Consider the following 15,533-nt stretch of genomic DNA (forward strand, 5'->3'; position numbering starts at 1 on the left):
CGGAAATTTCGACTTAAATTGTTGTCATAGTGCGTCTCTTTTAGTTCTACGACATGTAGTAAGCGGTTGTCTTTTTTTTTTTTTTTTTGTCGACACAAGGTGTTCGGGTCAATTTTTACGGGGCCCGACTAATCCCCTGCGGTCCGGGCCCGGCGCCTCAATCCGATCCAAGCACGATAAGTGCGCGGAGGAATCCAGCAGAGCAGAGACTCAATCTTGGGATCAAGTGGTCACCAGTGGGAGGTGCTACTGCTGGATCATTCACGCGGGGTTAGTAAGCGGTTGTATTTAGATTGTAGGCAATCTCTGGCCAGCTCTCTTGTCGCTTCTTGTATCATTGTATGCGAGGTTCGGAGCTTATATCACCAATAGCTTTTTATGACCGACCAACCAAACCACGAGGGTATGTTAAATTTTTATTTCTATGCCGTGGTTGCGTAAAGCAACTTGGCGCTTTGTTCTCAATTATTTAACTTAGCTTGCTTACTGAATGGGAAAAGATGGAAGTTTGGTCCTTTCTTATGTGTAATTGAGGAATTATAGCATGTAGGGATGTTATAGGAATGTGATTGCATGTAAACAAAGTGTCTCAGCCCTATGCTTGACAACATAAGTGGGCAGGTTGTTTAATGTTGCTTGAATGTTTCTTTGTCCTTGAAAGCTATTCACAACAGTGAAAAGAATTTGCATCTTTTATGTCCGTCCAAAATTCCTTTTTATCTTTATCCAAAGCTTCCTTCCTTCCTTCCTTCCGGTCAGTGATATTTGTTGTCTTTCTATTTCGGATTCGCCTATGAATTTTACTGCCAATTCAACACCCCCCTTTTTTCTCTCTCACCGTTTCCTACACTCTTCTTACTTCCAACTGTGAGGTTGAGAATTCGAAATCTATCTGATTTCAAGGATTCGAATCATAAACCTAATAGTAGGGAGTACTCTAAGAGTTCTTCTTGATCACTGGATCAACTCCAATGATTAAATTTAATACCTTTACTGACAGCACTCAGCATTCCATATAAAATTTTTCACATTACTTGATCATCTCCTTGGAAGGAAATGCCCCTTTATTTTAGATTTTATTGCTTGTCCTCTTCCTTCTTTCCTGCATGACATAATTTCATGTTTCAGTTTGATTTACAAGCCTTCCTTTCTATTGGGAATGGTATTGCGTGCAAATAATCTTATGAAAAGGCAAGCGGTGAATTTTTGCATTTGTTTAGAGGGTTATGCAATTCCTTTTTGTGACTAATTTTTTATGAAGAATTTACTTTCCTTTTTTTTTTGTGAAAATCTACGTATTGTGAGTGTTCGATATTCTTTTTTTTTTTTTTGGGGGGGGGGGGGGGGGGGGAGGTGGTGGTGGTGGTGGTAGTGGAAGGGAGATGGAGGAAGCAAAGCTATCGAATTTCTAGATAGGTATATTATCAAGTCAAAATACCAATCTACAAAATAATTTTTCATATACTATAGAAGTTATAAAACTAGCTGGTAAATCTTTAACTTCAGGAGAGTTCAATTGAAGAAAAACAACTTTAGGTATAAAAAGATGTCTATGAAAAATAGGAATATGTTTGAAAGTTATGAACCATAAAGTACAAGTTTACATACACTATTACTTTTAGATGTTATGCTACATTAACATTAGTTTTGAATTATATTTTTGTGTATGAGATATTAGATTAGTTATGATGCATTATACACCAAAAGAGTAGGACATGTATTTTTTTTAGCGTAACTCATAAAATATATATTTATCTTAGGTAATTTGAAATTATATAAAAAATTGAAGTATTATTCTTGAAATATAATACTGAAGAAAATCTTAAGATTAATATTTCATGCACTTACAATTAATACACTATCGGATTTAGATGCATGACACTTAAAAAAAAGAAAGAGTATTTTTAGAGCATTTAAAAATTGTAGGAATTTTTACTAATTATGTCCATTTATCCAAAAAGAAAAATAAAGGAAAAAATGAAGTACAGACGAAGCTTCCAACAAAAAGACGGCTCGACTTTAATTTGGTGTTTGAGAGGGAACTTTGACTTCATTGACTCTGAGGAGCAGAGCCTATTGAAACAAAATACACTGCAATAACGCTACCCACTACGCCACTTCCTAATTGTTGTCATTAACTTCAGTTTTAGTACTCGTAGTATTTTTTTCAGATCTTTCCCTTCGTCACCTTCTCCCTTACCATTCCCCACGTTTATTGCTCGGAGAGCTCATTTCCCCTTTTTCCAGCTTTATTTTTCAATTTTATTTTTCTTTTCAAGTGGGCAGAAGAAGGTTGTAAGATAAGGCTTGTGTGTTGGAGCATTCTCTTGGCGGGAAATCAAACTTGATTGTCTTGATTTTAGTTCCTTTTTTCTTTTTTGTTGATTTGTTAATATAAAGAAGTAGTAGTAAAAGGGACGCAAGATGGGGGTGTCGGATAATTCAAGGGGGTTGATTTTGGCTATGCTGTCGAGCTTGTTTATTGGGACCAGCTTCATTTTGAAGAAGAAGGGTCTCAAGCGTGCTGCTGCTGCTTCTTCTGCTACTCGTGCAGGTCTTTTTTTCTATTATTCATCCGATTTTTTCGTAACTCTGTTAGATCTTTCCTCATTTCTTTTGTCTAATTTGATTTTTTAGTGGATAATACCCTTCTGATTCAGTAAAATTTGAACTTGCCTTTGTTTTTTGATTGATCACAGCCACCCTTCAATTTTCAGCACTCAAAGAAAATAAGAAGAAGAAAAAATGAAAAAAGAAAGAGAGAGAGATCAGTAATTCGAATAATTCTCAGAAAATTTAGTAGAAGTGTTTGTGTATTGCTTAACTTCTGATTCTGTAGTGTAGTACATAAATCTTGCAATCCATGGGGTTATCAGGTTTTTTTCATGGGGTTAGCAAGTTTTACGGTGGTGAGATACAGTTTTAGCTGACACATTGATCTAAACGTACTTCTCTTGGAATTTTATATGCTTGTGCTTGTGTAGTTTGGTATAAGCTGTGTTTCCTGCCAAAAAAAAGCCAACTTTATGCTTGTATTACACGTCCTATTTCTAAATTCATATCAAAGCCCTTAACTCTGCATGGATATCTGGGCATGTTCTCATCTGCTGCAGCCTTTAAATCTTCTAAAGTTTCCGAAATGATGTAATAAATGAACATTTGTTTTAAGGAAGTAAAAAAGTTACCTTTATCATTAAATTTTAGTGGTACATTTTATTCCATTGGATCAACAATTCTGAGGTATGGCTGACAGGCTGAGTGGCTTAAAGATTGGTTTTCTTGAGGGGCGTCTGATATTAAGTGGATGCCAGGGTTTTTATCTCTTTCCATTTTGAGTAGCCCTATTCAGTTGTCAAATTGAAAATAGATGGTGTCTTAGGGCTGTTGGTTTTATCATGATTTTGCCGAGACAGGTCATTGGTTGTTGGCATTGATTCAGCTATTATGTCAGAACTAAAAGCTGTACACCTTTATAATCTCTTTATTTGACGCATTAAGGACACTATCTAATTCAGGAGAGCATGTTTTGGTGAACTATGAAAAATGCCCCTTTAAGGAAGTCCTCATAGCTATAATATAATATTTGAATGAATGTCTAGTAAAATGTTGGAAATAGTTAAGATTGCTTTCTTGTAGTCAGTTGTTGGTACTGGATAGAAAATAAAAGTAACACATTATCTTTTTGAGAAAAATGTAAAAAATTTTGACATCCCATGATTGAAACTATGCCATAGAGAAATGAGAAAGGGAGTGCCTTGCTCAAGATTAAACATATCTAGATTCACCTTTTTCTTTTCTTGAAAAGTATTAATAACCAGAAAAATTAAGTGGCTAGCTTTTTGGATCATATGGAAATGAGTGCATAGTTGTGTAATGATGCAAGATTTATTGGAACAGACTATTTCTATTCATTATTCTTTACCCAATTCAAGAGTTTTCAGTAGTGCGATTTGTCTTTACTACAGGTGTTGGAGGGTATACTTACTTGCTTGAGCCGCTTTGGTGGACTGGCATGATTATAAGTGAGTAATAAATCATTCATGTTCCCTCTTCTCCAAGCATGGAAGCCATGCTACATAACTAATTGTAGAACATATCTGATATATGCAGTGATTGTTGGAGAAGTGGCAAATTTTGTGGCTTATATTTATGCTCCAGCTGTTATGGTGACCCCTCTTGGTGCGCTTAGTATAATTGTCAGGTATATAGTTCTTGTACTCTTGTAGATCTGATACACTCTGAAGGATGATAGCCACACTAACCTTAATGAATATGAATAGTGCTGTTTTGGCACACTTTATCTTGAAGGAACGATTGAGAAGAATGGGTGTAGTGGGATGTGTGTCATGCGTTGTCGGATCTGTGGTCATCGTAATCCATGCACCTCAGGAGCAGACTCCAAGTTCTGTACAACAGATCTGGAATTTGGCTATTCAACCAGGTTTTGATTGTTGCACAAGTCCTTAAAAACCTATACTATGTTTACTCTTCTTAGAGATTTTCGTGGTTTCTTGATAGCATACATCATTTACACCTTACTGCATCTTTGCTGCAGCATTTCTAATTTATGTTGCAGCTACGATGTCAATAGTGCTGGCACTCGTTTTGTACTTTGAGCCTCGCTATGGGCAGTCAAACATACTAATTTACTTGGGAATTTGTTCCTTAATGGGTGCCCTTACGGTATATTAATCACTCTATTCTTGGATTCTGTTTGTACCTTGCACATCTCAATCATTGTTTTTCTCATATTTACTGAAATGAACATCTTCCTTGGCATTTTTAGGTTGTCAGCATAAAGGCTATTGGAATTGCAATAAAGCTTACTCTAGAGGGCATTAGTCAAGTTGCATATCCGGAGACATGGGTTTTTCTTACAGTTGCTATAGTATGTGTCATCACACAGTTAAATTACCTTAACAAGGTGGGTGGTGATGATTTTATGATATGGTGCTGGTTCTTTAGAAATTAGAAGCTAATATTCATTTTCCTGTTCACATACATGTTCTCCCCTTCACTTAATTAAGAGAGCATTTGTTATTTCTGCAAATTCTTGTTTAGGCACTGGATACATTCAATGCAGCCCTGGTTTCTCCAATATATTATGTGATGTTCACAACTCTGACAATCATTGCTAGCGCTATAATGTTCAAGGTATACACCAAATCTTTTTTTTTCCCCCCTCTTTTTGTGGACTTGCACCTATCCATATGGCAGCTTTTTTGGATTTGGAACTTCTTCAAAGCGTTCCCACTGTTACATGGGAATATGCACTCAATCTCTATATGTTAAATTCTTTGCAGGATTGGTCAGGACAGGACGCAAGTAGCATTGCTTCCGAGATTTGTGGATTCATCACTGTGCTTTCTGGGACAATCATACTTCATGCAACACGAGAGCAGGAAACAGCAAGTATGGCAGGTATAAGACTAAACTGGACTTTCATGGAAAAATTCATAAATGAGCTATGAGCATATTGTGGTTGTTGCTTGTCATATGTGGGTGTCATCATGAGATCACTCCTTTGACTGAACCTGCAAGCAAGCTTCTAGTGCATTTTAAAAAAAACACTTCTTTGAAGTATCCATTTATTCATATGAAATATAGAGGCATCAACTGAACCTGTATTTTAGGCTTTGAAGTTGAGATAGATCAATCCCCCAGAAAGGTGGGATTCAGCCGAAACTGGATGTTGTGAAATGCTTTTTCTTGTGCAATGACAAGTTATTCACTTGCTTTCATATTGGTATGTTTTACTGAGCAGTTGCACTTTACGTAAAATGCAGGAAGCATAACATGGTTCAATGGAGATCCAATCAAGAGCGTGGAGGATGCGCATTTTATTTTGTTGCACGATGCAGATTACCATGAATGAGTAAATTTTCATACCTTAGCTGCAACAACATGATTCTTTTGCAATGAAGGTACATCAGCAGCTGGATTTTTGTTTTACTTACCGGGCGAATATCATTCCTGCATAGTCTCATCAAACAGCTGCTTGAATCGTTGCAAATGCCAGATATTCCTGGTGCTCCTCATCCCAAGGGTGATAAAATGGTATTACAGAGTCCCAAAGCTCCTAGACATTCCCTAACTGGAGCAGAGCTTTTGCTCACGGCACATCTTGTAATTGAGATTGCGGTTTGTACATACGTGAGGTATAATTTTTTTCATTTTTTTTTTTCACTTCGTGAGTTGCGATTGTGAATTGGTTTCCAAATTTTGTTTGCTGATTCACTATTGGTTCATGCTTGTAACGCCCTCCTTTCCTGTTGGTGCTTATTGAGCAAAACAATTTTGCAGAGTCGTATTGATTGTATAACTTCTATTTACTGGGCATTTATGGATCATTTGACAAAGTGCGATCGACTTTTTTATTTTTCTGTTTGGGTCCAATTTTTGATGCGCGAAAGATATTATCACGAAAAAGATATAGGATTAACTTTTTATACATCAACAATGCAATAGTTTTCTTTATACAAGTAGTTATGGGTGATTGTGGTTCGGGCATCTTGATTAGGGTTTCAAACGAGATTAGTCGAGTCAAATTTTAAAATTTACCAAGTTCGAACTTGACGAGTTCTTAATGTAAAGTTCGAACTTGAACTCGATCTCAAATTCGAGTTGAATTGAGCTTGAGTTTAAAAAAAATAAAAGATAATTACTTCAATTTTAAAAAATGGAAAAAGCAGTAATTTTTTTAATAAATAATAAAATATTAGATATATATATAATTTTATTATTAAAATAAAAAATTTTAAAATATATAAATATAATTAGTTTGGCTCGCTAACTAATGAGTTGAGTATTTTTTATCTCAGCCTACTATTAGCTTGCTTTAATTGAGCAGCTTACTATTTGCTTGCGAGCAGCTTAATCCGGATACATTTGTTTTTAATGTTTTAGAATTGGGAGAATCTTGCTGGGCATCAATTCGGAGATTATTTGTGCCAGGATCATCCAGTTGGCATATCAGTTTGTTTACGTGTCTGATTTTTTTTTTTTTTTTTTTAATGATAGCAATCAAAGGCCAAAGATAAGTTCTCCTTAGTTTCCGAGCCATTGGAAAATATTCCTTAACCGGAAAAAAAAAAAAAGAAAAGGAAATACCACTTCTTTCACCCAAAAAAAAAAAAACAAAAAAGGACTCCGATCGATCCTTTCGGCCTGCGTAATCCGAATCAACAGAAGAAGAAGAAAAGAAAAGCCGAACCACTCCATCTGCACCGTCCAATCGAAACCAATTCCCAAAAGAAATCCCAATTAAATTCAGGACATTGAATAGTGAGCGTCGGATCAAATTCCGACGCCCACTCTTTTGTTTATTATTTATTTATTCAATAGTATTATAAAAAGCAGCACAGCCATTCGCTTCCAACCAACGCAACGCAGAAACAAAAAAAACTCACAGAAGAAACCTCTCAGCCTTCGACGTACGCAGTAAGAATAGAAAGAAACCCGCAAACAATCATGGCGGCAACTGTCAGCGCGTGGGCTAAACCAGGCGCGTGGGCACTCGACTCCGAAGAAAACGAAGCCGACCTTCTCCAGCAACACAATCAAGACTCCCTCACCGGCGTCCATCTCTCCAACGGCGCCGCCGCCAACTCTGCTCCCACTGCCGACTTCCCATCCCTTGCCACCGCCGCCGCCACCAAGCCCAAGAAGAAAAAGGGCCAAACCCTTTCCCTTCAGGAGTTCTCCACTTTCGGCACCACCCCTAAGCCGTCTTCTTCGTCCTCGTCTCAACCCTCCAGGGGTCTTACCCACGATGAACTCTTGGCTCTCCCAACTGGCCCCCGCCAGCGCTCCGCTGAAGAGCTCGACCGCAACAAAGGCTTCAGATCCTATGGCAATAACTACGATAGGCCGGGAAGGGGCTCCTCCGACGAGCAGCCTCGCCGTCCGAGGGATTCCAGCAGGGACTTAGCGCCTTCCCGTGCCGATGAAATTGACGACTGGGGTGCCCTGAAGAAATCTACCGCTGGCAACGGTAACTTGTTTGAGCGGAGGGAAAGAGGGGAGAGAGGAGGGTTCTTCTCGGATTCGCAGTCTCGTGCGGATGAAGTTGATAACTGGGCTTCGAATAAGACGTTTGTGCCCTCTGAGAGTCGGAGGAATGATAGAAGAGGAGGTTTTGAATCGAATGGCGGCGCTGACTCGGCAAACTGGGTGAAGAGGAAGGAAGAAGAGGGGAGGAAATTTGGGTCTTCCGGTGGTGGGGCTTTTGATAGTTTGAGAGAGAGAAGAGGTGGGGGTTTTGATTCGGCTAATGGCGGTGGGCCAGATTCAGACAGCTGGGGACGGAAGAAAGAGGAGGTTGCCACTGCAGGTGGGAGGCCGAGGTTGAATTTGCAGCCTAGGACACTACCCGTAGGTGAGCAGAATGAGAGTGGAGTGAAGCCTAAGGGGTCAAGCCCATTTGGCAGCGCAAGGCCAAGGGAAGAGGTTTTGAAGCAGAAGGGGCAGGACTGGAAAGAGATCGATGAAAAGCTTGAGTCTGTCAAGATTAAAGAGGCAGTAGCCGCAGTGGAAGAAAAGCCAACTTTTGGGAAGAGAGGTTTTGGTAGTGGTAATTGGAGGGGTGGCTTCCAGCAGGAGGAAAAAAATGAGAGAGCTTGGAGGAAACCAGAGCCACAGCCCGAGGATGCTCGCCCTCTGAGGTCAGTGAAGTTGGCTTTGGATTGAATTTAGTTGCTCTAACTGCTTGGTTTTCCTGATTACTGTTTGAGTTTAGTTTCGTTTTGTTGGTCTGACTAAATTGATAGGTGTCCTGCTTGAATTGTTTAGGCTATGTTAAAAGACTTGATGTCATGAGTTTGTATAAGAAGTTAAATAAGTGATTGGAGACAATCTTGAATGGGGCAAGTTTTACTATGGACATTCCAACCAATTTAGTACCTTTTTGGGGGGGGGGTTTAAGGTAATGGAAGCTTTTGATAGAAACTTTTGTATAATGGGGGGCTATCGTCAAATTGGCTAGTTCACATTTTGCAATTTTGCAATTTGTATCTGCAGCTTAACGTGTGGTGTATCATTTTTCATCTCGACGTGGTTTTACATTCATAAAAATGGTTGTTTACTTGTATTTGCGTGATAGTCATCATTACTTAGGACACATTCATGCAGAATCCTGTCTACTTTTTACGAATTTCTTAGGAGTCTGTGTCTTCATTTAATTTGCCTTTTCTTCTCTATATGGTTCCTTAGGTAGTCTTTGTCTTGGTTTGATTTGCCTTTTCTTCTCTGTACTGTTCCTTTTTTTCTTTTTTTTTTAATTTGACAGCAGTCGCTTATCAGTTCCCCTAGGATTGTTATGGTCCTGGTTTCATTAGTTGTAAATTGTACATCATGTGACAGACAACTGTAGTATGGTACATACTTGAGTGAGTGAATCTTTTTCTGTACCTAGATGTCTTTTTCATTTTTTATTTTTGTGCTTGATGGATTTGGAGTAATCATAGGTTCCATCATCTTTAAAGAGCTCGATACAGCTGCCAAGCTTGATTTTGTTTTGCCCAACTCGTGATACATGTTTTTTATTTTGGTTTTTCTTTTCCTGTTCTTTTTTTTTTTTGGGGTGGTTCAGTTGTATTTCTATTGTTTGGTTTTGATATCTTTCTGATTATATTGACCAGAGGATTCAAGGGTTTTTAAGCTCTACTGACTATCAGTGTGTATAGGTGCGCTCTGGCTTGCCTTTAAAAGTGAGAGCGACATAAGAAGTCGGTTTGTTAGTTGGTCTGCATAATTTAAATGTTGCATTTTATTTCATTTTTCTAGTTGGATTTTCTGATAAACGTTTTATTCCCTGGCTTTTTTGTCAAGTTCCAGTGCTGAAAAGACTGAAGATGTGCCAGTGGAAGAAGCTGAGGATAAAAGCTCACAAATATGAAGCTGAATTTGAGATTTGGGAAAGTTTTGGAGTGATGAAATATGCAGGTTTCTGTGTCTTTGTTTTGTGCTTTGTGCTGACTGGAGCTCATTTTGAGGGACATAATTGAGGCAGTTTTGGTAGGAAACTGAGTAGACTATTCATTGTTTTGAGGCCTAATGGCTGGTTTGTAGTGGGCGTGGTATTTATTACTAGTAAAAACAAGTTTTGTTGTTACTGGATGTCATTATTATTATTCTTTGAATCTGGTCCGCTCAATTTTGTTGTTACAAAACTGGAGTATTTTATGTTGTCAACTACTACTACATAACAGATTCAAATCTTTCCATGTTTTCGCATTATTTGATGTGTGAATATCTATTCTATTCTATTCTATTCTGCTGAGAAGATTTTTATGGTCTCCTTTCTCAGCAATGTGGGATTAGGAATTTGTTATGGACGCATGTTTTGGATTTTTTTTTTTTTTTTTTTTTTTTTTTTTTTAAAAAAATGGTTACATTGCTTTGTGTGGAATCTTCAGTTATTTAGTAAAACTTGGAATTGCTGAACATTAATGTGTAACAGCAAACCGGAAAAACTGTTACAACGACCCGCAATGAGTGGAGGTCCTGAATTCGTGAGTTGGTTCTCTGCTGATGATATTCATTCCTTCCAAGATTTTATTGGGCTGAGTTGCAAATTGTTTTGCGTCTATAGTAGGGTTATTGCAATAGACGACGCACAAAACTAACACGTAATCAAGACACAAAACCTCACTTCAAAAACCCAGCAAGCATCTCTACTATTACTACCAGTAGTATTAACTAAGGGATAATCGAAGAGGGATAATTGAAAATAAAATATCTGTAAAGGGCGGGTGCTCCTTATATTATTTAAAGTACCCGTCCTTTACAGATATTTTTTAAAAAAAGAAATGGCCCATAAAGTATTAATTTTTTATGGTTTTCATCCATTACATGAGTAAAGTATTAGCTCTTTATGAGTATTTTATCCTGAATCATTTAATTTATGCTAAATACATAAATATTTATAACTAAAATTGAAAAAGTGTTATATTAATATTTCTACGAAAGAAAAACTGGTAGGTTTTTTATTTAACAAAAATTAAATATTTGAGAGTAAATACAAATCTGTATTTGAGAATAAATATTTGTAATAAAGTAATTATTTGAAAGTAAAATATCCGTAAAGAGCTGGTACTTTAAATAAGTAATACGTATTTGCCTATAAACTACGCTCCTTAAAATTTATTAATTATTAATTAATTTGTAATACTTTGTCATTCATTGGACATGTAGCACAAAGGGCAAATCAGGTACAAAATTCTAATTTCACTCTCTAAAACAATATTTTAATCATTTGGACTGAATTTGTAAAGGATTAGTAACCTCAGAGGAGGTTAGTGTAATTGTTCAAACCACAGGGGAGGTGAGTGTAAATGTCATTCAGGGGAGGTTTCTGAAATTATCCCATTAACTAATCACTAAAACACGGTTGTGACTTGTGAGAGAGCAGGATCTCTACTTCCGAGTGTTACCATTACAATACCAATAATATCTCATCAGCTGAATTTTGTCCAATTTACAATGCTGAATAATCAATCAATTCTGAAGTCTAGTAGTGCTCGTGTGAAATCAATCAATTTTCTCTCCATCCAAAAAGGGGAAAAATAAAAAATATATATATGGATGAATATATATATATATCCAAAAAGAAAAGCATGTATTTTTTTTCTGACATTTTCTTACAGAAGTTAGAATTTATGCAAATAAACCTAATCCCCACAATAATTTCAAAAGCCGGCAACTTTTGGAGTCCTGTGAGGGACTTATCTATCCAAACCCCAACCCCCCCAATACCGATGTGGGAGAGAAAACCCCACAGGGTGCTCCGCTGCTAAGAAATAAAGGTCCCCCAAACCCCTGAGAATGAGTTTTCTTTCTGACATTTTCTTACAGAAGTAAGAATTTACGCAAATAAACCTAATCCCCACAATAACTTCAAAAGCTGGCAACTTTTGAAGTCCTGTGAGGGATTTATCTACCCAAATCCCAACCCCCAATACCGATGTGGGATAGAAAACCCCACAGGGCCAAAAAGAAAAGCATGTATGAATCAGATTAAATGGACGGAGAAATATTCCCCAGGGGAGCCAATTGTCCTCGATCGCAGTAATGCAGGTTCCTTACAAATTTAATAACCGCCAGCCAACTACAAGAAGCTTCGGACACATGTAGTGGTAAAAATGCATTCCACGCAATTCTTTTCTTTTCATTGGAAAGAGAAAGAGACCGGCCTACACGTGCCGCTACCAGTAAATACAGCTCTCAGGGAAACAAACCGTAACAAGTCTCTTAATCCTATTCCTTGTCGGAGCATAACTCATATACGAGGAGTTTCAATGCTGAAAATGGATTTTAAGGGCACACATGATCATGAAGTATTCCTAACCTACTCAGTATCGCAAAGCAAATATTGGGTGTTCTTTCACTTGTCGGTGCAAATCCTTCAAATTCAAGTCACCAAGGACTTGACAATGAATTGAAAAGGATTCCATACCATATTTCGTTTCCTCTCTCTTTTAGCAGCAATGCAGATGGAAGTAGGCATACATGACTATGAGCAGAATGCATAATACCGCAGATTATGCGAATCCAGCTCCTAACAAGGAAAAGAACACTACTTAGAAAGAAGTGTTGTCCCGAGCTGCAAAGCATGCAAATACGATGCCGCAACTGAAGGCAACGGGTTAGAAAATTTATTGCTATAACTGCATTTTTTCGCTGGATCCTAATAATTTCACCAGCCTTAAATGAAGGTCTCCGTACCATACCATCTAGTATATTACAGCGAATGTGGCTCAACACCCCCCCATAAATGGAGACAGTTGAGTGTTGAGGTAAAGCCACCCCACCTTCTATTAAATTCTGGTCCTTTTTCTTTTTAACTTTTAAGAGTCAGCTAGCACTCGTTCACATTCACATTTCCACAAACCCTCAAATGTTTACATTCCCAGCCTTACCAGCACACACACACACACAGAGTAGTATATATACTCAAGTTTTACGCTTTGTAGCTACCACAGCTCTCCAAAGACAATAATAGGTTCTCAAGTTCCATGGATTGGTCAGACAAGCTCTGCTTTGCAGCTTTACTGATTGCTGCTGCTGTCATACATGGCACCAGTGGAGATACCACGGTTACTGGCACCGTCTTCTGTGACCAATGCAAAGACGGTCAAATATCCCTCTTCGATTATCCCCTTTACGGTAAGATGAGTAAATTATCGGTACATTTTCTTGTTAGAATCCTCCATCAAAATTGACTGGTGTTCAGTAAAAATGCCAACTTTAAATCCTCGCTTTAACATTTTGATCACATTAAATCTGTGCTGACGGAAGAAACAGTTACTCTTTTGATGATGTCTGATGCTTTAAATTTCTCTATCTGGTTGATAGTCCAGCCGCAAGTCTTTACTTTGTTGCTGTATATGCACTTTAACAGGGGCGTATTAATTTTGTGCTCCAATAATCTCCCAATGGTCCACAGACTACTAATTGTCACGCTCACCGTATATTTCTGAAAACATAAACAAATCAAACACTTCTGAAGCATGATTGAAATCTCAGTTTGGTGCTGAAAATTTTTGCTCATGCAACTTGGAGATCTCAGTAGAGGTTCACCGTGAAATTCTGTACATGTCTTTGCTCAAAATTGATCAAGACAATTCAAAGCCTGAGAAGTGATAATATGCTCTCTACGAGTATTAATTTTACCACCCATTTTTTCCCTTTTAATGCAGGAATAAAGGTAACGATGGCCTGCCCTGACAGTAACGGACAACTGGTAGCATGGAGAGAAGAAACAACGAACTGGGTAGGAGGTTACGCGATGAGGTTCGATGGCACACCAGATTTGAGAGGTTGCTATGCTCAAGTTTCAGGTGGGCAAGGTTCATCAGGCTGCGGGGCAGCAGCTGGTCCGCCCAAGTCTCTCAGATTAATGTTCAACATGTTCGATATGGAAATGTACGTTGTTGATCCCCTGATTTCTCAGCCTGCACAACCCATGTCCTTCTGCCCCAGGTCCACCTCCCCCGTACCAGCACCCGTAAACCCTGCATTACCTCCTCCGGCAACCTCATTTCCCCAACCACCGCCTGTGGCACGATCAACTCCATTGCCGCCAATTCCATTTGTGGAAGCTTCAGCTTGCCCGTATCAGTAAGTTCATACCCGATGGCTAAAAATGTAGCCATGGGAGTTTTGGATGTAGGACCATACCAACTTTTTTTTTTCTTTCTTTTAAAGAAACGGGGGATTGATTTTTTTTTGGGCGGGGGGGGGTTATTTTTGTTAATTGTCTTCAATAAAGATTAGTAGAATTATAATGCTTATTGTAGCACATATTTACAAGAGCTCCTGTGCAGAAAGTGGATAATGCCAGAATACAGATGCCACTGGAAGGTGGTGACACCAGACACAAAGGTGGCGGTTGCGTTCGGATTGATAGCTGCGCAGAGATATGGGACGGACTTGACGCTGTCGAGAGGGTTGCAGGGGAAAGGGGAAGCTTATAGGACCCTGCTGAGAGAAGGGACGGCTGCGCTTCTGAATTCCTACAACAGCATTCAGTTTGCTTACCATCCTCTGGCCGTAATTGAACATATGAATTGGGCGTTGACGGGTTCTTCGGAGCAAGTTTTAGGCACTGCTCTCAAATTCATGAGGGCCAATTCGGGCAACGCTCATCTTTCCTGTACGCTTTCTCCTTGCAAGTCATGATTTATCACTACCACTCCAATCAATAGTCATTCCTTTTGCTGTATCCATTTTTCAATGTTGGACTTTGGATCCTCTTCTTATATTTCTACACCTCCTCGTATTTTGTAGCACTTTTTTACACCGTAGTAGCAAGCTCCAGCTTGTATTTATCATGAATTCCAGGTTTTATTTTAAAAGTTACAAATATGAGTTGAGCTTTTAAAGGCTGGTGATTTATGCCAGCTTTGTATTGGATATATGCCAGCTTCGTATTGCAGACTTAAAGCTACATTCTTCTTAAATGCCTCCCTACATGAGATAGAGTTGAGATGAGATGGGTTCATTCTTTTATATCTTAACTCTTACAGTTGCATGTGTTAGGGGGAAAACATTTTGAAAAAGCTCACTATGTAAGTTAGAAATCCAATTCTGATTCAAAAATTTGAGTTGTTAAGTCTTGAATCCTTATATATATATATATAAAGTTCTATTTTTTCATCTCTTGAATTAACGTGGGACATAATCCTTATTTATGAATCTAACAGCATTGATACATATACTAACTAATTGCATTGATGTAGGGCCTCCGAAGCACAAAATAATATTACGATTGAAGATTTCTTCTCTATTCTTTTAATAATAATAATAAGGGGACCATTTAACCACAACTATCTGGTAAGTTTGCGAATGTCTTTCGGGCGCACGATTGTTTGTCGCTTCAACGACGTAATTATCTTGGCCACGACCTTGTTTGGTTAACAAGTTTTTTGTCAAGCAAGTTTTTTAAAAATTTTAGCTACAGTAACCTCAAAACACTTCTCAAAATTTTTAAACTATACACTTCAAAATATTTTTTAAAAAAAATATACTTCAAA

The 15,533-nt window shown here is 38.2% G+C and overlaps 3 protein-coding genes across 6 annotated transcripts; all 3 read left to right on the top strand.

The window, feature by feature from the left end:
* The first annotated feature begins 2,139 nt into the window (after positions 1–2,139).
* LOC113762134 (probable magnesium transporter NIPA6) lies at positions 2,140–6,359 on the top strand. 3 transcript variants are annotated; one of them, XM_027305426.1, is made up of 10 exons: positions 2,140–2,554; positions 3,966–4,022; positions 4,111–4,201; positions 4,281–4,441; positions 4,556–4,683; positions 4,787–4,924; positions 5,062–5,154; positions 5,304–5,421; positions 5,787–5,924; positions 6,020–6,359. In XM_027305426.1, the coding sequence occupies exons 1-9, from the start codon at positions 2,425–2,427 to the stop codon at positions 5,873–5,875; spliced, it is 1,005 nt and encodes a 334-aa protein (XP_027161227.1). In that variant the 5' UTR covers positions 2,140–2,424; the 3' UTR covers positions 5,876–5,924; positions 6,020–6,359. The 3 variants fall into 3 exon arrangements, with proteins under 3 accessions (XP_027161227.1, XP_027161226.1, XP_027161228.1); XM_027305425.1 differs by having other exon boundaries at positions 5,787–6,359; XM_027305427.1 differs by having other exon boundaries at positions 4,577–4,683; positions 5,787–6,359.
* Positions 6,360–7,353: 994 nt separating this feature from the next.
* Positions 7,354–10,221, top strand: LOC113761432 (eukaryotic translation initiation factor 4B3). 2 transcript variants are annotated; one of them, XM_027304417.1, is made up of 2 exons: positions 7,354–8,663; positions 9,835–10,221. In XM_027304417.1, exons 1-2 carry the CDS (start codon positions 7,471–7,473, stop codon positions 9,893–9,895), a joined length of 1,254 nt encoding a protein of 417 aa, XP_027160218.1. In that variant the 5' UTR covers positions 7,354–7,470; the 3' UTR covers positions 9,896–10,221. The 2 variants fall into 2 exon arrangements, with proteins under 2 accessions (XP_027160218.1, XP_027160217.1); XM_027304416.1 differs by having other exon boundaries at positions 7,356–8,663; positions 9,829–10,221.
* Positions 10,222–12,864: 2,643 nt separating this feature from the next.
* Positions 12,865–14,960, top strand: LOC113760752. Its single transcript, XM_027303458.1, has 3 exons — positions 12,865–13,164; positions 13,698–14,118; positions 14,325–14,960. The coding sequence occupies exons 1-3, from the start codon at positions 13,014–13,016 to the stop codon at positions 14,677–14,679; spliced, it is 927 nt and encodes a 308-aa protein (XP_027159259.1). The 5' UTR covers positions 12,865–13,013; the 3' UTR covers positions 14,680–14,960.
* The last annotated feature ends 573 nt before the right edge of the window (positions 14,961–15,533 follow it).

Source organism: Coffea eugenioides, chromosome 2 (assembly GCF_003713205.1).
Source record: "Coffea eugenioides isolate CCC68of chromosome 2, Ceug_1.0, whole genome shotgun sequence".
NCBI lineage: Eukaryota > Viridiplantae > Streptophyta > Magnoliopsida > Gentianales > Rubiaceae > Coffea > Coffea eugenioides.

Excerpts from the sequence above, each read along its gene's own strand:
- LOC113762134 (XM_027305425.1), top strand. The coding sequence starts at position 2,425 with ATGGGGGTGTCGGATAATTCAAGGGGGTTGATTTTGGCTATGCTGTCG. Across the intron at positions 4,023-4,110 it reads GTGGACTGGCATGATTATAA|TGATTGTTGGAGAAGTGGCA; the intron begins GTGAGTAATAAA and ends TGATATATGCAG. Across the intron at positions 4,925-5,061 it reads AGTTAAATTACCTTAACAAG|GCACTGGATACATTCAATGC; the intron begins GTGGGTGGTGAT and ends ATTCTTGTTTAG.
- LOC113761432 (XM_027304416.1), top strand. The coding sequence starts at position 7,471 with ATGGCGGCAACTGTCAGCGCGTGGGCTAAACCAGGCGCGTGGGCACTC. Across the intron at positions 8,664-9,828 it reads GAGGATGCTCGCCCTCTGAG|TTCCAGTGCTGAAAAGACTG; the intron begins GTCAGTGAAGTT and ends TTTTTTGTCAAG.
- LOC113760752 (XM_027303458.1), top strand. The coding sequence starts at position 13,014 with ATGGATTGGTCAGACAAGCTCTGCTTTGCAGCTTTACTGATTGCTGCT. Across the intron at positions 13,165-13,697 it reads CTTCGATTATCCCCTTTACG|GAATAAAGGTAACGATGGCC; the intron begins GTAAGATGAGTA and ends CTTTTAATGCAG. Across the intron at positions 14,119-14,324 it reads GCTTCAGCTTGCCCGTATCA|AAAGTGGATAATGCCAGAAT; the intron begins GTAAGTTCATAC and ends GCTCCTGTGCAG.